At 39.8% G+C, this 20,396-nt stretch overlaps 1 protein-coding gene across 13 annotated transcripts in view; it reads left to right on the forward strand.

Annotated features, from left to right (window-relative positions):
• The window catches only part of UNC13B (unc-13 homolog B), a 220,296-nt gene that overhangs the window by 48,571 nt on the left and 151,329 nt on the right, over positions 1 to 20,396 (forward strand). For 6 of the 13 annotated variants that reach the window (XM_074932208.1, XM_074932211.1, XM_074932210.1 and 3 more), the window contains exons 8-10: positions 10,617 to 10,652; positions 16,860 to 17,082; positions 19,440 to 19,565. In XM_074932208.1, coding sequence (XP_074788309.1) covers positions 10,617 to 10,652; positions 16,860 to 17,082; positions 19,440 to 19,565 — 385 coding nt within the window. The remainder of the gene's footprint in view (positions 1 to 10,616; positions 10,653 to 16,859; positions 17,083 to 19,439; positions 19,566 to 20,396) is intronic. The other 7 variants (XM_074932215.1, XM_074932219.1, XM_074932217.1 and 4 more) reach the window with 3 other exon arrangements.

Consider the following 20,396-nt stretch of genomic DNA (forward strand, 5'->3'; position numbering starts at 1 on the left):
TATTTTTACTAACTGCTTATCTCATCTTGCATTTTTGTATGCTTCTGAAAACAAGGATGGAAAAATAACCTAGGACATACTGTATCTGATGGTCTGCAAAATTAGATTTCTGAAACACTGCTTTTAATGTACAATAGATGAAAGATCAATGATGTCACTTATGAATGTCTTATCTGCGTTTGGCAACAACATTAATAAAATTCAAGTCTCATAATTTAAGCAAATCTTCTATCCTCTATTTCAAGTCCTATAAGATGTGCATATTACACTTGGCAGGCTGTTTATCCATTAGGCTGATTATAGGATCTGTACAAAACTGTTAACATTAGGAAATGTTAATTAGTGTTTACCTTTTTTTAGTAGAATTAATTTATCTGTATACTGTTACTATGTTTTCTTAAAACTGTCTTAAACAAAACATGGACATTAACCAATTTCCTAGGAAATCTGAATGTGTTGTGTAGCTGAAACATGTACAAAGCTATATCCAAGTATTCTAGCAGTAGTACACTAGGTAACGGAGTGGGTCCTCCCTTTTGAAAAAAAGAGTGTATGTAAAGAATAAAACACTCTTCTGTTTGTTTGTTTTTAAATAGTCGAGAGGTACAATTGATTTGTAAAGCCTTCAAGTAAGAAATGTTGTTGGACAAACTAATATTTGACTAAATCATACTATCATAGTATGCACAACCCTTAATGTCAGTGTCCAAGAAATGAATGTTCTGGCGATGTGCTCTGGACTTAGCCTTTGTTCAGTAGAGGCTGGTTTGATGGGACTCTTCTAAGCGTTGGGACATGGGTAAATTAGGAGGAATGCTTCTGTGTAGGGGAAGTAGCTGCACCTGCTCCCACAGCACGGTGCTTTTACATCCTCACGCACTTGTAGCCCATTTCTTCCCTGGAGGACCAACTCAGCTCTTACAAGTAGACAGAGTGAAGAGTAGAACTGTAGCTGCCCTTTTTTTGTGTGTTGCCTGTTAACAGCCTGCATCTTGCTGGAAAGTGACCTTTACAGTAATTAATTGGAAGTCCCTGGTTTGAACAATTAATATCACAGAAGAATTAATTTACTCATTCATGGGATTAAAACACTCGTTAGAATTGATGTTAAATATTTCATAGCAGTACGTGGTTAATGTATTTAAGAATTTTCTAGTATCTCAATAAAGTTTGTGGCACTGCATGTACTTTTGCTTGTCTACTGCCTTCAAGTGTCCAACATCTATGAATATCTATAATTATTTAAATGGGCAAATATAAAACAGACATTTAATGTAGAAGTACTTTTGAAAAATTAGCTCTGCCTGCATCGGTCTGTGCATAAGAATTGTAAGCTTGCCTGAATGCAGCACAGTCCTTTGTAACTCAAGAATTCAACCCAGAAGATGCATTGATTGTGTCTCTATTGAAAGCTGACCTTACCTTTGCATATGACGCAGGAGCTCAATCCCCTTTTACATAGGAGCAGGATGGGTGTCCTTACCTAGCCTAAACCACATTGAGTACAGAGTGTTCTTACTTACCATGTGGGTAAATAATTGATATATTTTTAGATATAATAACAATATCCTTAAGAACATTTGTAAGACTCATCCAATTTTCCATTATAATGTGCTAGATGAGATGTGATCACTGCTGGGAGCAGGACACAATCAACTGGTCAACAAACTAAGTATCTGGAAGGAGCAAAAAAACCTCAGTGTGAGTAGTTTTTGCCCCATGAGAATATCCTCCCAAATCCTAAAACAGGTGTAGTTAACCATAGAGCAAAAGTGCAGCAAAAGACTTTATGTAGCCTACATTTCAAGAAATAACGGTATAACTGCACATGCCTCCGGTGTCCTGCTTAGCCCTCTCGCAACTCTCAGAACACTCTTTTGGCTTCTTTGTTCTAGCTGGAGAAAATCCTACTCCAGCAGGTAGGGTCAGGTTCATCAAATAGGGAAATACATGTCCTTACATGTTAAAATTAGATTACGCTTCTGCCCTGTTCTGCTTCCGTGTTTTCCGCATGTCTGTTCCCTTTCCCAGACCACATATTCTCATGCTTGTTTCCCCATCACCTGCATGGATTCAACTTGTTCTGTTATCTCCCATGAGCAGAGGGGGGGAGAAGGATGGAGCAGGATGCGAGAGAAGAGAGCTGGGCTGTGTTTGAAAGCCGACATCTGATCTGTGAGGGTGGGTTTTCATCTCTGGTCATGCGTGGGCTGCTACCTTGGCATGGTGACATGGGAAATCTCAGCCCAGACTAGGTGCTCTAAACTTTTCAGAGATGATGGAGCTTTCCGGCCCACTTTCACAGTCTCAAATGCTGCTTTGTTCTTGGAAGTGTCTGACCCATGATTTCTGAGGTAATGTGTGGTTCAGGCTTCCTACCTATTCTTAAATGAAGCAGGTGGGTCTGTTCTTGTACATGCAGTCTCTTCTAAGCCCTGCTGATTTTGGCACTTCCTGCCTGTTCCTTCATCATACTTAGCCGTTTCATTTTTACCTCCTAACTTCTGTGCTTCCCTATATATTTCTCCTGCCCCAGAAAGATCACATGCTCCCAGTTGATTTAACTTTCAGTGATCCCAGCAATAAGCAAAGCAGTATAGTGCCCATGGATCCAGTTTTGTTTGCATTTGTATTAAATGTAATTGTAATTCTTAATTTTCTGATACTTCGTTGTTGGATAACTGCAGCATCCTCACATTGGCTTTTACCCGCAAGCTGAAATGGAATGTAAATTAAAAAAGAAAGCAAGCTTCTACTGTCTGGAAATCCACTCTAAATGAAACAGATTGAAAAAATGTTATTTGATTACTTTGGCATTCATTGAGTCAATAAGCTCTAAGTTATTTATTGTGGTAGGTATAGGTTTATTTTCCTTGTATGCTCAAAATAATTTCTGGCAACATAAAAGTTCATTATAATCTGTGAGTCACTCTGTCAGTATTTTAAATGCAGCTCTGACTTGGAGCAGACACCATGCAAACTGGGATGAGAAAGGTATTCTGCATCTTTTCAGAAAAGATTTGGCAGTCTTAGTTAACATCAGCTACTGTAAATACTGTCCTATGCCTTTTGTCAGAGTTCACAAATCTGGAAGAGAGCAGGTTTGTTCAGTGTGATTCTCAGAAAAGATAACCTAAGTGCCACTGAATCAACCAGTTTTGTCTGTCCTCTTATCTTTGACTGATAATCTTTCTGAGAATGCTTTATCCTCCCTTCTCTGCATATATTTTTTTCCTACCACTTCCTTAAATCTGTGGTGTTGCTCTTTTCACAGTAAGGCCCTGATAGACAACAGCACACCATAGTTCTGTCTTGCATGTCTTCTGCTCTGTAAAATCCCTGTCTACCAGAACTGTGGCTTTGTGGTTTTGTTGTTTTGTTGGTTTTGTTTTTTTTTTTTTCTTTCTATTGCAGATTTTGTTGGGTTTCTCTTCTTTCAGAAGAAGGTAAATTTGTTGCTTGTCTCAGGATAATGAATTTGTGCAACAAGGGAAGAAATTAGTTTCCTGATACACTGTTATACCAGCAAAAAGAACCAAAGCTAGCCTCTGCTTGGTCTGCCAGCAGATCAGAGAGAGAAGAGCAAGACAACATCTCCTCCAGGAGAATAAGAAGGAACCCTAAATGCTACCTGGAATGTGTGTGAGTGTGTGTGTGTGTGCACATGCATGCAGGAAAAAAGTGCTACAGCTTTGTTCTACATGTTTAAGTGGCCTTTTAACTACCTAAAAGCTAGCAGAACATTTTATACACATAGAAATAGGTGTAATTTGGTGCCAGACTGGTTTGTTGTGTTCATCCTTCTTTCCCACTAATATTTGAAGAAACGTGTTTCTGCAAAATGTGTAAGGCAAAATTCTGCTAATGTCTACACATTTGCTACTATTTCAAAAGTACCAGAGTCTGACTTTGAGAGGTTTCATTCCTGTTGCCTGTTAGTTCTCTCTTTAGGAGCTCAAATTCCACTGATGCATCAGGAAGGCTTGTACATTCCTCTGCATAGACTGACTTTAGTGCTGAGATTACATGCTTTCCATGGCACTGATGAGGGGCTTTGTCTGCTAAAAAGCCAGATGACTGCCTGCCCTGCCCCTGACTTCCCAGCAAGCCCTGCTAATGTCTGCATTGATTTTCTGTTTAGAGTGCTGCACTGTGAATACTAGTGTCTTTATGCTGCCGTTGATGTCCCGTTGGGTTGGGGACTATTACGCCCTCCTGCTAGGATTTCCACAGCACAGTTGGTACAGTTTCAGCAGAAGCAGGTGGCACCAGGTGCACAGATCTGGTCAGGCTGTGGGTCCAAGGTGGCTGGGTAAAGCTTGTGCCTGAAGAACTTGGTTAGCAGGATATGGATTGCAGCCTATTTTCATGGAATAAAGTCATAGCTGTCCAAGGCTATATGTGCATTAGTTTGAGCATGTCATCTTGTATTGTTATTGAATCCTGTGGTTTATTCTAGTCAAGGAAAATGCTGGCTGCCATCCGCCAGTGTTCAACCGGGTGAACTGACCTTGTGGCAGCAAAGGGCCTGAAATGACATCCTATTAAGAGATTTTTTTTCTTTTCCTCTTTGGTAGTAATACATAAAAAAATGATCTGCTATACCAGGCTCTCAACACTAGGCAGCATCAAAATGCTTTTAAGCAGGCCACAACTTGACCATCTTAATTGTTCACAGAGATGTATGATCTGTAGTAGTGCAGTGGCAAGCAGCATAGTCAGCTCCAATTGCAGGGAGGTGATGCTGCCCTCCTTATTGAGGACCTGTACTATACTTCTAGGTTTTTGCTGGTTTTTTTTTCAGGGTACCAAACTGCTTCTGCATTTAGAAACAACAGAGGTCAGCAGCTACCTGCGGCATCTCTAGACCAGGCCAGTTTGGGAAGAGTAGGGAAGAGGGTCAGTGATTGTTTTACCCTTCTCAAGGGTAGGTGGCACTAAAGATGCTGCTGCAGTCATTGAAAAGCTGTGCTCTAGTAAAACTCAAAAATGTTCAGTGGAAGTGTAATTCAAAACAGGACACATGAATGACCTTTTTTTTTTTTTTTTTAATTAAGCTAGGCAGAGGAAAAACCACTCTTGTCAGTACAAGTGAAACCATTGTACAAGCTGTTTTGTGGTAGTTTGCTGACGAGCTGGGAAACTGAGTTCCTTGGCCTCTCTGCTTCTGGGTGACTGGCAGCTCATGTTCCTCTTTGTTTCAGATAAATCCCATCTGGAAGAGTTGTTTTTTTGTGGCTTTGCAGTACTCACTGCCTGGGCTGGCTGAAGGCATGATAGGTTGAAGGAACACAGATTCAAGGTCTTGCTCCAAAATGTCTGCTGCATTTTTAGGATCAAGCTGCTACTTCAAGACTGGATCTGTCTAAGGGAAAGGACTCAGCAAATGGAAGTTAAAAATAAAAATAGTGGCTATATTGGAAGATTATGCAATAACAGAGTTTGACTTAAGGCTGAACTCTAGAGGAGAACAGATCTGTGGCTCTCCTGCTGATCCTTTAAATGTACTTTGTTAGTTGTTGTTTTCCTAGAGTAGGTGCTGTATTCTGAAATGTGTTGACAAGGAAATAAAGCTTTGACTTTTAAATAAGCCCCAAACCTAAAGCTCTTCCTGAAGTGCTGAACACTGCTAATACCGACATGTATCTTTATAAGCAGTGATCAGAAAAAGTAAATGCTTGGTTAATCACTTTAGGTTTCATAATTTGTTTTTAGTGCTCTTTATGCGTACTGCTTTTTTTTTTCTGCTGGGGATTTTTTTAAGGCCTCTGAAACTTAATTAGTCATCCTTTAATGTCATAGCAATAATAGAAAATTAATTTGAATTTGTTTCCACAGTGGAACATAATCTTTTAAAAAATTAGATTAAAGATTTTTAAACTGATAGACAAATTCTTGTTCAACTTTATATACAAGCCATAAATATCTGTCCTTGAGCAGTGAGGCTTGTACTGAAAGTCCAAGATTGAAAATCAGAAGGAAAAAAGGCACCAAATCTTTCATCTCAGATGCTGTACAAGATTATATTGCTCTATGCTGTTATGTATATTGGCAATGTAGGAACTGTAGTTCAAAATTGTATCTCATGAGGAGTATATAAAACTTCTTGGTTCTTGTATTTATATCTCTTAGCTGAATAGTCTGACTCGTTAGCCCAGAAATTTCTAAGACAGAGGTAGCTGTGTTAGGTGTGAATACAATGGTAGAAATGTAACAGTTTTTCCATTGTAGATAAATTAAGTGTCGCTCTGCCTGACTCATTTTACTATAGTTAGTGAGTTGCACAAGCTTGTAATAACTTAGTGGAAACTCAATGATTTGATGGTGATCCCCTGCTTAAATTCTCTGATTTTGTTTAGCCATAGTAAAGGCGGACAGAAGGGTCATTTCATTTACTGAAATAAAATACTCCAAAATTTCAGCATAAGCTGAATGCTAAACTAGAGTAAAATGTGGTGAAAAGGAGCGAGTAGTGAGCAAGGAGAGTACTCTAGCATCGTACTTTAGTGCCTGTCCTTGTCTCTGTCAACTCCTTCCAGCTCGTTTTCCTCCTCCTCCCTTGCTTGCCTCCCTGGAAAAATGTACATTTTTGTGGAATCTGTGATCTGTGTGCACTGTGAGGGTCTCAGCCAGGCGAAAAGGGGATTTATTAAACCTGGAAGAAAGAACTGACCAAGACCTTCCCAGCTCTGTTTGTATTCTATAAGCAGTACTTTACCAGCACCAAATATAGTGTAATTTCCTGAGCTCAGTTTGCTTTTATAAACTCTTTTAGATGCTCTCTGTCTTGGCTCAGCATGGAATATAACAAGATTAAATAATTTATCAGCATGACTGTAAGCAGTGGACAGCAGTAAATGATAATGTTCTGGTGGGGATAGTACAGCCCAGCCACTCTGAGAGACTTGTAAATAGAAATGAAACAAAATGGCACGCAGGCAATCAAATTAGACTGCATTAAAAACTTGGAATATTCTGCTTTTCTACAGTGTCCCTGCTGATCCAGGCTTGACAGTGTGAAGTGGGGAGGAGGAGTTCCTCTTTGAATAGTTGCATAATTGAGACACAGAGCGAGCATATGTTATGTTCAGCTAACTATGGGAACTTAAATGTGTTAACGATAAGAATGTTGTAGCTTCCAAGGCACCAGGCTGCTGGCATCGCTTAGTCCTTAATTGGAGGTTTGTATGAAACCTCATTTTTTGAGTACTGAAACTTATGAATACAAAATAATGTGATAATTGAGACACACACTGTTGGTATTTAAGAGCACACAGGGTAACTACTCTGACTTGTCTGTATCATCTATTCCAGTGTTACTGTATGTTTTTGTTGTATGTTTTTAGAATTGTAACTTTCCATTTTCTATCTGTGTGGACTTCTTGGTGTTTTTAATTCAAGTTTGTACAGGCTTAAATTTCTTCCTGAAGGTGATCTGACAGGGATTTTTTCTTAACAAATTGAGGTTATGCATATTATTTTTATGAAGTGGAAAAACAACTTTAAAAGGCTAAAAAGAAATTCTGTTTTCATTAACCTTCAGAATATCAAGACTGTCAGCCTAGGTCTTCTGCGATTATGCTGAAGGACCGAGATATATACTGTTAGCTCCTGAATCTTAAATGAAGCAGCATATGTGTTGAATCTTTAATAAATTCATCTTTTATCTGAAATGTTAGTTGCTGAAGTGAAGTGGGTGTTAGTAAAAACAAACAAAAGCAGAGTTTTGAGATTCTGGCTGAAAATTCCTTACTCTCTGTTATTGCAACTCTCTCTGTTTGCTCCTGCAGCACTGCCTTCCCAGTTAGTCTCTAGTTGTGGTGTGCTCTGGTTAGCCAGGACCCAACTTCTCAATGTGAGAAAACTTGCAGGGTAAGGAGCTGGTGTCTAAGGGCAGCTGCTCTTCTCTCCATCCTGTCCTGCTTGGCATTGTCTGCTATTTGTCTTAGGCATGGAAATAATAGTCTCTAACCTGCTTTTGGAAGTTTGTGGGGTTTTCATGCTGTTCATACTGAACTTGGTAGCGGTAAGGTAGACAGGTAAGTAGCTGGCTCAGGGGTATCACTGTCAGTTGGAGGACTGTTGTCTATGGGAGGTGGTAATGTTTGTCTTACAAGGACAGACCTTGTATGTGCAAGGCTTGTTTTTAGCACGGTGTTTTTCTCCTTGTTGCAGTTTGAAACTGTGAGTGATGTTGGGCCATCATACTGCATTCTGGTTTTGGAAGGTTGTAGTATCTTCTGATATTTCTTCCCCAGTTGCTTCTGAATGTTATATGTGTATTAGTTTGTGAATAATGACATGGATTTAACTAGTAGGTAGTCTGGGTGCAGTAATATTGTGCTGCTGCCAAGTTTTCCTGGATCTTGCACAGTAATCCAGGCTGCAGATGCCTGAATGTTGGATTCTTTTTGCCGCATATTGATTACCCGAGATGGGAACCTTTTGATGGAGGGAATTGCTGAGGTTGCTATGTGTTAGCTTCAGATTTTCAGGAATGAGATACACATAAGATACTGTTTGACTTATAAATTATTAGAAAATTGTCTTCTCTTTAACATGAACTATTTGTTACAGCAAATGAAAGCTCTGTGCAGACTTCTGTCAACTTCTTGTTCTTCTTCCTCAGCCTTCTCCCCATGTCCTTCTCTGATGCTCCAAGTCTCCCTGCCTCTTGTTTCTCTACCCTTTCTTCTGCTTGTTTCCCCTTCTCGTCTCTCTCTGCCACATGTTTTACTTCTGTTTACTTTGCCAGTTTGGTTGCGTGTTCCTTTTTCTTCTCTCCTTTTCCCCTGAAAAACGTTAAAGCCTCTGTCAAAGCTGATCATTAGGCAATCTGTGGATTTTTGTTGTCATAAAAAATAATCCTAAGATGATAGTCCTGTGGTCAGGGTTGTGTAAATACTGACTTGTGGATCTTGGCAGACCGATGCATTTGTATACACACACATCAGCACGGCTGGCTCAGATGCATTGACCGAGTGGTGGCTTGTCACACTTCTGCTGTGGACCAGAGAAGCAGCATTTGTCATGTCTCACACTGTAGTCTGTTGGTGCTCAATTCTGTGGACTTCAGTTTTCTTCACTTAAGTTCTGTAAACAATAAAAGTTTTTATTTGTTACTGCTGTAGACAGCAGAGGAATAACCCTTTTATACTTAAGGGAAACTGCATGTATTCAGCATTGTACCAGTTTAATGTGTGGTTCTTTCTAAATCTACATGGTAAAATATATCACCAAATTTGTTCCATGCACATACTTGGTCAGAACTGCTTTGTTTAATGACCAAAGTGGACATATATATGTTACTTTTTTTTTCTATAACTACTCCTGTAGGAGTCAGAAGGGAATGACCTACCTTTGAAGCTCTACTTCATAACAGAAGCACCACTTAAACTTCGGCTGTGGCTGTGCCTGTGCAAAGCAGTATATAAGTGTGTGACAGCCTAGAGTCCAGGGACCCTGGAGAGGTGTATCTGAGGAACTACATTGCTTTGTAAACCTTCTGAGTCTGAGAAGAAAGGAGCAACCTGGTCGTAGCTCTGATACACCATTATTTCCCAGAACGGAGAGAGAAGGTTAAACCCTGATTTGCATTTTTTTTCCTTGGGTAGTCCACATCTGTGCCTACTCTTCTTTTTCCTGCCCATCTTTTCTGCCCCCTATTGAATCGAAATGGCAACGAGACCCTCTGTAATATATGTGCATAGGGACTAAACCCTTGGGAAGCCAAGTTACTCACCAGGACCAATTATTGCTCATTTAAGTACTAGTCTGGTGGTGATTTTTTTTAGAACAAAGATTTTATTTTTTTTTTTTCAGTTTTAGCTAAAAGCAAGAACCAGCTTATTCTAACTGTGAGTCTTGTTAATGATGGCAGGGGGTGTGATTTTTTGAATGCTCTGAGCTATCTCCCTCCTGGAAATAATGTGCCTGGCTGGTAGCTAGAGATGAGGCTGGTAGCCAGAATAGAAAGCTCTCACTTGTTCTCTGCCTGCATGTGAAGAATTTCTTTATTGCCTGCTGCACTTAAGCATCACCTCTCCTGTAAACTTCACTTTTTAAAGCATTTTTTACATGCCATCTTCTAGAAATGCTGAAGTTTTTCCTGGAGTTGCAAGTTGTGTGCATGCTACCAAGGTGCTTTGAGGGTTGTATGTGGTTTGTTGCCTCCATCATACTGAGTATGACCTTGGAGTGACAACATGGATATTGATAAGTGATAACTTGGCTGTCTTACCAACTTGCAGTTTAACTCTGACATGAACTGGATTCTGATTTCTGGGACATTCTGTCTAGGATGTGTTAACAGTGTTTAACTGCTCTTGCTAAGTGGTGTGTTGACAAGTGTTTTGTCTACTTGTGTTAATAAATAATTGCTTAATAATTCCTAGAGTTTACAGTGATATTAATCTTCAGAATGTCTAATAAACAAACTGGACAATGAAGAGTAAGCCCCAAAATCCAATGTTGTCTTTATAAAGAAAATATTATCTTACATTTGTAAGCTTACAATCTATAAGGGATTTTAAATACATGAAAAGTATTCTCATGGTTTGTTTTTCTAAGCTTTCTTTTCAATTCCTCTTCTTTGCTGCCATTTGTGTTACATGCAGGCAACTGGAGTTATTTCGGATGGGGAGAGCAGCTGAGTATGTAACAGTTTGATTTCTTGCAAGTTTTCTGATCCCATAGTGATACAGCATGCTCCAGTGTGAGGAAAGTGGAAATATTCATGCATATAGAAAATCTGTTTCATTGTATTTTCTTTTACTTACACTGAATCTTCATATTTGTGTGGATGGATGGCCATTCATTTTTTCACAGTTTAGCTTTGTTTTGACCATGTTTTAAATGAGTTGCTTGTGCCTTCTACTGGAATTCAAGCATGAGATGGCAGAATTAGACTATTATTCTTTTCCTGTGTAGGTGATTTCTGTTTTTTCACTTGTTAAATGTCTTTTGTATTGGTCTTCATACCCACATAAGCCCAAATCAATGTAACTGAAAACCACAAGGGAATCTGTGGTGATGATTTTTACTAAGCAACAAAGATACACTGGAAGTGGTCACAGAAATTCCAAATGCTACAAATAGGAGCAAATCTGAAAGCAGAAATGGCTGGTGCACACCAATGTGACAGAAGGGTTGTAGGTATTGTAGCATATTCAAGCTTGGTGAGACAGTATCATGGCAAAAGTGGTAGAGCCTTGCTTTACCAGCCTTGGAAAGATAAAAGTCAGATACCGCAGCTGTCTCTGTAGATCTAATACCTGCACCTGAAGACTGGTGTGATAACTCTTGCAAAAGCTGCAAGGTTTTTGTTTATTTTTCCAGAAATTGTGCATAAAGCATCTTCACTTTATGGAAGTCTTACAGGTTCCAACAGGCAAGGCTTCTGCTCGAGATACAGTGCATGGCTTCTACTGCCCATGGGACATGCAGAGATTAATCCATCAGTCTTAGCATGAAGGTGTCTGTTCCCTGTGTTAAAACCAACAGTGAGGGTGTTGCTGAGGGGAGCATGCAAAGAAGGATCACTGTGACTGCTGCCAGCAGGGCGGAGATTCTGCCTGATGCTTTTCCATTTTTGAGATAATGGAATTTGGAGAGGATGTTCTTACTGCAGCCAAGTAACTTAAGTCCGGTGTCCAGCTAATGTTACAGTTCATTTCACACATGGGCCTGTTCTGCATTTTAGATGTCTTTCACCAGTGACTTTTCTGTTTCTCTCCTCCCATGACATGTTTTGTCCTTGTTCTCCTGTCTTTGATCAAACCATAAGTTCTTTGGGCATTAACAGTGTCAATGACTTCCTCATGCTATCAGTGTTGAATGTCTCATTTGTTTGGGGTTATTCTGAGGTGTAATGGGATAACTGAGAATTAACTAAACTATTGTATACCACTAAAATAAAGAGTAGAGTCCTAAATAGCTTTCTTTTATTCCCTAATTTTGTGTGTTTGGGAAGGAAGTGGGGTGCTTAGGCATTGGTCTGTGAGAGATTTACGAGGGTTGTGCAGAGGGTATTTCACCTGTTTATCTGGAGTGTTGGTGTGTTGTGTTTTAAAAGGTACTTGCATTCATGGAGCTCCCTCCCCCTACCTCATCCTTCCTGTGCTGTCCTCTTTGAAATCATGTTAGCATCCTTACAGGCAGGCTTAGACCAGTGTTGATGATGTTTCCAAATGAACTCCATTAGCTTGACAAGGTAATGAAAAATATACTTCTGATTGTAAACTTACAACAGCAGCTGAGAAAAAAGCAGCAGCACCAGCATGTTGGTAGCCAGAAGATTATTTCCTGGTGAGAGCTTCTCGCAAGAGGAATGCTGTAGCCCAGGGTCTTGCTAGTTGGGCAGAGGGCATTTTAGAAAAGACACATATTGTTCCCTGGACTTGGTTTCATTTTTAGGAAAGAGAGAGACTGAAAGAAGTAGGGTAGATGTTCAAGGCAGTCTTTAGACTTCAGACTATCAGTCTAGTTCTTGGCTGTTGAGTGTTTCAGCAGCAGCAAGTATTTTCAGGTGGGAAAAACAAGGTTATGAAAGCTCTTAAACTGAAGACTGAGTATTGCTAACTTGCTGTTTTAAAATTATGCAAATTGCTAATGTATTTTTAAGTGGTGAGGGCAATAGGATGAACTAATGATCTGCAAAGTTGTACTTTAAACCTATGAGTTTTTAGCATGGAGAGCTATAGAAGAGCCTCAGAAAAATATCCTTGTGTCCTTTTGAGTTGTTTTTTTTTTTTCTCTTTGTTACTTCAGTAGTCCTCTTTAAACTAGTATCCATTTTGATTATAAGATTTCAGAAAATGTACTTGGTTGGCAGAAATGTCAATGGTTCAGTAAACAGTGAAGTATTGGGGTCTGAGACTTAAGGAAGGAAGTTGTTGGCAGCTATTGTGAAAAGCTATTTAAATGTATAAAGGGTGGGAAATGTGAGTTGCGAAGGCCCTGGTGTGGGGCTGCTAGAGATCTCTTCTGGACTTGGACTGGAAGTCATTCCTTCAGTTAGTACACTTTCTTCTTTTCTACCATTAAAAACAGACAAAAGCTGTGAAAAGCTCAGTGGCTTACTTTGGAGAAGTAGTGGGGTTTTGAGATGCAGAACCTTACATGAACCTCCTTCATGAATGTGCTGCATTTACTGCTTTTGCCCAAGTTTTTGCTCAAGTTTGTGGAGGATAACTAAGTTTATGGACTGGACCCCAGCTCCCAGTGGTTGATGACACGTCACTGCTAGAAAAGCAGGAGGCAGTTTCAACCTTTCGAGAAGAAATTCTGACGTGCATGGGGACCTTAAAACAACAAACACTTCTGAAAGTGCATTCATCCAGCCACCTGTAATAATTTTTCCTGTTAGCTTTCCTTCCTGTCCTGAAGGTTGATGTAAAGGAAGTTGCCAGAGGTTAAATGTGACTGGTAGAGCTGGCGTGACAGGCCTGTGCAAAGTGGTTTTGAGCTCAGCATATTAAAAGTTGTATGTGTTCTGCCCTGTAACAGTGGTGTAATAACTTCTGGAGGCAGGAGTGGGGAGGAGCAACAGGGTTTCCAGAAGGCAGTTTGTTTCAGAGCAGCTATCTCCTTTCTTGATTTTTCCCCACTCTTTGTAAAAATCCTACTGTGTGATGTGATTGTCCAGTGGGTTTTCTTCTTATGCTGCCTATATGCATGAATATTCAATTGTTAAACATGAATAGAATGCTCTTGCCTCGCCCCTTTGGCCTTACTCCCCACTCTATACAGTGGGTCCAGCAACAAAGAAACAGTTTCCAACCCTTGAGAGCTCTTTGGTGTATGTAAAATTTCTCAAACTGGGATAAAACAATTTTTATATTTATTGTTTTGTATCTTGTTATTAATTAACTGATCTTCAGAGACTGAGGCTAAGCTATAACTTTCCTTAAGGAAGACTTGTTGTATCACCTGTTTGAAGAAGACAGTGCTTGAATTCATCACACCATGTGTGTTGTGAAGGCTGTTTTGCTAAAACATGGGCTGTAATGCCTGACCTCACCATTTGAAGGGATGCTGCATCCCCAAAGCTGCTTTTGCAAGTTCTTGTCAGTCTCTTGCTTAAATAAAATTTGTCAAGTATGTTAATGAATGGGATCATCACCATGTGCAGGCATTTCACAGTATACTTTCTTGCAAAGTGGTATGTGCTATTATCCACATACAGGCCAGGTTTTGGTGCTTTTAATCAGTCTGAGCAATGTCCTCATTTGTGAACACTTCTGTTAAATAAAGGGAGATCACTTGCAGGGTAGATAAAATTCAGCATGTGTAAGAGTTTCTGGAGTTGACCCTTATTTATGAGTCAATTGAGTATTTCTGCCTGGCATTAACATCTGATGAGAATCAACATGTTCCTACCTCATCGATGTTTGTGGTAGCTGGAGCCTGGCATCCTTTAAACTTGTCATCAGAGAGGCATTTTGTGTCGTGACCTCTAAGAGAGTCCCTCATGTTGCACACCAGTAAGAACTGGGAGAAATTCTGGTGCCACCTTTTGTAAACATATATGCTGTAAATGTGTGACAAACATTTAAGCTTATCAGCTATTTTTAGATGTTGCTTAGACATACTGTGGTTCACATGGGAAATCTTCATTTGATAGTGCAAAGATGAGATGTGATGACTGGTTAGCAAATCCAGCTTGTGCTTCTGCAACAGTTTGATCAGGGAATTTGGGAATCTCTGAGCCCACCAGCCGGGTATGGTGACCTGGAGAAGCTGTGTCCTGATTCCCAATAGCCGTAATTGTGTTTTTTCACATGCTGATATTAAGTTTAGCCCTGTATTAGTGAGTTACTGGAGTCACTATTTTTTTGACCCAGATTATTGTACTACTGATTTGGATTTGTGGTTATACTGTTGTGGTGAGTTAAATTGTTTATCCCTAAAGGTGTTGGTCTGTGTCTCTTGCCAGATACCAAACCTGTAATTCAGTTGGACTGCCTTAAGCTCCTACAAGTGTTAATGATTGCGCAGCCACAGCTGGAAGAACTTTGCATCACACTAGTGTTACTTAGGCTTTATCTTAAATGAGAGTTATGTTTGATGGTAAGAAGAAATTACTTGAGCAGTGAAGTCAGGCATTAGAAAGCTCTTTGAAACAGTGTTTCTGTCCAAATAAAAGTAATTCTTGTGCATTAGTTGGTAATGGTTCTAGTGTTCAGCAATGACATTGCTCTGTTGAGTAAGAGCTCATTATCTTTCTGAGGATGGCATGTACCTTGTGATCTACAAATAGATCAATCCTTGTTCCACAGACTGGAAGTTTGGCCCTCCTCAGAGGGGTTTGGAACTTTGGTGTGTGAAATAATTTTTGTGTAGCACATCTTGAGTGTTTCTCCTAAGCACTGAACTGCAAGAAAATTGATGGAAACTGTGCTTTTAATAAAGCTGAACAAAGCAGTGTATGATTGCTGTTAATTTCAGTTGACTAGAGACTGACAGGAACTCTGCAGCATTTAAACTACTAAGAAGTAGGAGGCTTAACTCCACTTTCATTGTGGACAATCAAATTGAATTGATTGTACTTAAGAGAGTAGAGCCAGGCTTTTTGAAGTGGTTTGTATTTTGCAGACATGTTTTCTGCTGGGGTTGTTTTCCACTCTTCCATCCACTTTAGAGCACTGATATAATCTTACTCAGTTGGGAAGAAACTGAAAAGATCACTAAGAACAAAGCTTGGATTAAAAAAATGGAAATTGAATTTGAAGGTGTGGGAAGTGCCTGTGGAACTAAAAGGTGTTCCCTGATGCTGCTTTCCATCTGCTTGGAATTTCAGCAGTTAAATTCAGGTTTTTTTAATGATCTGACATGAAAACAGCACTTTCACTTTATTGGTCTGCCTCATGGTGAATGGCTATGTAGGACACATACTGTTGAATAACTTATCAGAGGGGGCTTTAATTTGATTGTCCTTTTTAGACAGGCTTTTGGTGGCAGAGAGTGTGAATAATGGCTGATCCTTATTTTCCTTTGTTTCAAGCATGTTAATGGTGTGTGTATTTCAGTTTAAGCTTGCAAAGATAAACTTGCATTCTGCACAGCCAAACACAGCCATCCATCATTACTGTATTTTTGATACCTTTCCTCACTATAACTCTATATTCTCTTTTTCTGAAGGGTTAGCAAGCAGAAATGTTTCTGCAGGGAGAGGGACTCACTGGAAATGAGTTTCTACCCTTTTGAAGCTTATCATTACTGTTGACTACTAAAATTAAGCTAACGTGCAATTTTTCCCCTATAAGAAGTAGTATAATTGTTTGTAAGCAGAACTGCTCTCCCAGTTCTTCTGATTTTTTCCTACTGAGTGCTTTTCATTAGTTTCTCTTAACTTAATACTTTTACCAAAATAAAAGGCACTTTAAAAAAAAAAAAACCCTAGAATCCTAGAGTACTGGTTAAGGATGTTGAGAAGAGATAGTATTACAGCTTAAAGGTTGAAAAGTTTCCAGGAAAGAGCTTTCCATAAAGGAATATTTTGGAGTTTTTTTTCCAACATCTAAATGCTCACTTTGGCAACAGTAAAGAACCTGAAATTTTAGGTGTTGGTGTGGGTTTGTTTGTTTGTTTCAAATAAAAACATCTTAATTTGCTTATTAGGAATGACTACAGAGAAATAAACTCCTATGATAGGAAGTAGGAAACTAGGGTATGGAGGCAATCACTGGAATTCTGTGGTACATAATTGAGAGAACTGGAAGTCATAACTCTCTACCAGATGAAGATACATCCATAGCAGAAATAGCGTTTTATTGTCATTCTTTAAAAACTAAATAGGCTTCACTGTCCCAGCAAGGCAACTTGAGAGCGCTGTGCCCTTAACTGCTTTTATTTCTTAGCCTTTGAAGATGCTGACAGTGCTGTGGATGATCGAGATAGTGACTATCGCAGTGAGACAAGTAACAGCATTCCTCCTCTATACCACACGACTGCGCAGCCCAATGCCTCTGTGCACCAGTTCACTGTACCGTCGCGCCTGCAGCAGCAAGGTGTCTTGCGGGAATCCTGTGCTGAGTCCCCACAGAATTGTGATCTGGATTTTCGGGAGCACGTGGCCATCAGGTGGGTGCTGTCTTGTGGGTAATTCTTCTTTTCCCATTGACTTTCCATAGCAGACCCTGAAGGTGCCATACTAGCAGAGGAAGGCAGCTCAAAGGCTCTGAAAGGCCTCTGATAGGAAGATGTTACATGTTTTGTTAACGCTGAGACTCTGCTGTGACCCAGGAAGAACCCATAAGGCTATGTTTTACACCAGATCCGGCAGCTCAGTGAATTACTTTTTAAAGATATGCTCAAGATCAAGGTAACTTATTCTTGGTTGTACCTTATCTTTGAAGGCCAGAGCACCAGGTAATTGCTTGTTTGGTACCATTGCATGGGTGTGCTTCCCAAGCCAGTGAAACATGGTCTAACAGACTTATCCTATTAGGAGTTTCTTCCTTGGAGCAGATTTATTTTCTGTTCTGGATTAGCTCTTGTTCTTCTGTTAGCTCTGCCAAAACAGCTTATTCAGGAAGACAGTCTATAGCAGATTAGGTTTGGGGTTTTTTCTGTTGCCATGTAGCACTGTTGAAGAGTGTGTTTTCTCTTTTGGTTTCCTTTGAGCTGTATGAAAGATAGATTACTTGCTTAAATTACCTTTTTGACCATAAATCAGTAGTTTCACAGCTGCTTTTATCTTCTTTAAGTATTAAGCATTACAGCATTAACTTACTAGGATAATGTCTGTGAGCTAGAGCTGGTTGTGCTGGCAACTGTATAAAATTTATAAAACTGGTGTTCCAAATAAAGGGTGAGTTAAGCATAAGGGGAAAGCAGAAGAACCTGGACCGTGCTGGTCAGCTTGGTAAGAGTGGATGTGTGGAAGAGGCCATGCTGCTGCTTCTGCCTTTGGTGTGGGAGGAGGAACCAGATGCTTAAACACTGTCACAGTTAGAGGTGCACGGTTTTATATGTGTTATAACTGAATCATTCTACTTTATCCCCCTTGGTAAGAATGTTCTTGTTTCCTGAAGTCTTAACCTGAATTCACTTGTCCTCATGGGTGTATGACTGAGGCTAAATTTTACTCATTTTTACCTTATGGTCTTTAATGGTAAAGACTGAAGTTTAATGGCAACGCTTAATGTTGTTACTGTTACTGAGATTTCAAGCAGCAGAGGCAAATGTTCCAACAAAAATGCATTTACTGCAGTGTGACATGTCATTCTTAGTGCTCTCTTCCTAGTCCATTAGGTATCTTATATAAGCATGTTATTCCATTTCCTATGCTATACAGTACTACTGGTTTGCAGTGTTAAAATTGCTGAAGATCTTACTGAGAGCCTGGGAAGATGAGGTGAACGTTTTTCTTTATGGAAGAGTCAAGCTGAACAGGGGTATTGGGCCCCCAGACTGGGGAAGCCAGTGGTGGCTGGGTGTTTTCACAGTTACGTGACTTCCTGGGGTAGTGTTGAGAATACAGGTAATTTTTCATGACTTGCCTTGCTTGGAGTCAGGAAGTGTGTGAACTGTACCTGATGGATGTAAGACCATCCAAAGAAGCACTTTTGGTTTGAATTGTTAAAGAATATGGAGATGGAACATGTATTGTTTTCTGATTTCCTGAAGGTATTGATATGAAAGCATCCGGACTGATAACGTTTATTTAAAAATGACAAGATTTGTAGTGTGCTTTGGTCTAAAATTACTTTCCCTTCAAGAAGGCAAGTCCTAGATGATGATTGATTCCCTCTGAGCATTCCTGTTCCCATGTGCATTTTCCACATGCCCAGCAAGATTTTTTGCTACATATTTAATCTTAAAACTTAGAAAATGCAAATAAGCTTTTCAAAGAAGCTATGTGGGATATTGTTCTTATCAGAAAGGTATGTCTAACGAGAGCTGGCTGAAGAGAAGCACATGGGTAGATCTTAAATATTTTGAAAATGCAGCTGTAGCTGAGTATTGCTGTTTGACTTTTGCTCCTAGCAGCTCTAAGTGCTGTGGACCAGGCAGCCACCTGATCAAGTCAGTGTTCCTGGCAGACTGCAGTTGGTGGTTGCTGTCTTGAATTGGACGAAAAGTTGTCTATGCGAAAATGCTTCAACAGAAACTGGCTGTATTAACACCTCAGCTTTTTTCTTACAACATTTGAATTTGACTGGAAAAGTCATGATCTTCTTTATCAGCTGTTACACATAATTATGTTCCTTCAGTAGAAGTACACGTGTTTTTATTGCCCACTCTCCTGAGGATAAAAAGCACTATACTTATTTATCCTTGGAGTGTGTTTTGTTGCCAACAGCCGGTTTGGTTTCAGAATAGCAGACATCTTCCCCTCAGATATATTTTTAAGCACTAACTTCTCTTTGCAGTGTTAACTTTGTGTAACCATGTGTCCTCCATGTCTCCCTGCTCTTGCTCTATTTACTTCCAAGGCGATATGATAGTATAGATTCCACTGTGAGTGGCCGAACTGACCTAGAGTCCACATCTGAGTCTAGCCAAATGACAAGCCGCCAGTGCTCGCTAGGGAGCAGGCGCTCTCTAGAACTGTCTGATAGGTGGGTTAATCTCTTTGCAGCCTGTGTGCTTGTCTCCTTATTGTTGCTGCTGTGAAGTGGTCTTGTGATACGTTTCAGCTGATACTCGCTGTTTGCCTTGGCTCTGTTTCAGATCTGTGGTAGTTTAATGCTGGGCTGATGTAATCTTTTTCGCCTCTCAGGTGTTGGACTTGTCATTGCTTTATTTCTAGTAAAAGGAATGCTTTGTGGAATAGCAGGGGAAACAGGGAGGGGAGGAATTCAGAAAGAAAAGTAATTCCCTTTATGCCTAAATTAGTCAATTATTGGTTCAACATTTACACCTAATGGCTCTTCAGGCATTCATGTAGCTCCCATTGCTTTCAGCTGAGATTTGGAAGGGCTTGATCCAGTAACTATGGTGGCCCTGGGAGTCTTAAATTTCATTAACTTTAAGAAAATTATTTCAATTACCAACTTAAAATTGCAAGTAAGAAGTGTAGTACGTGTTCTGAACTGTGTACAGGAGGGCTCATTTAAAGTAATTAGTACATTTCCAATTAATTTAAGTTAGCTAATACTGGTGCAAATGAAGCACTAAACCAGCAGTAGTGAAAATGCAGTGACCTATTTCTTTCTCAGGTTTATCCCATCAATACCCTATACTGGGGTGCCCCAGACAGCTCTCAAGGTGAAGACTCTTGTATTAGCAGTATCCATACAATGCTCCTGTGTCCTTTGCCCTTTCCCTTCTCTTGCCCTGCTTTTATGGGGTCAGGGCATGTGTGCCCTCATGATCCTTAGTTCTCAATAATGAATGATGTGAGACAAAGCTGCTGCGCATCTTTCAAATGAGCATTTTGATTTTTTTTT

This window comes from Athene noctua, chromosome Z (genome assembly GCF_965140245.1).
Source record: "Athene noctua chromosome Z, bAthNoc1.hap1.1, whole genome shotgun sequence".
NCBI lineage: Eukaryota > Metazoa > Chordata > Aves > Strigiformes > Strigidae > Athene > Athene noctua.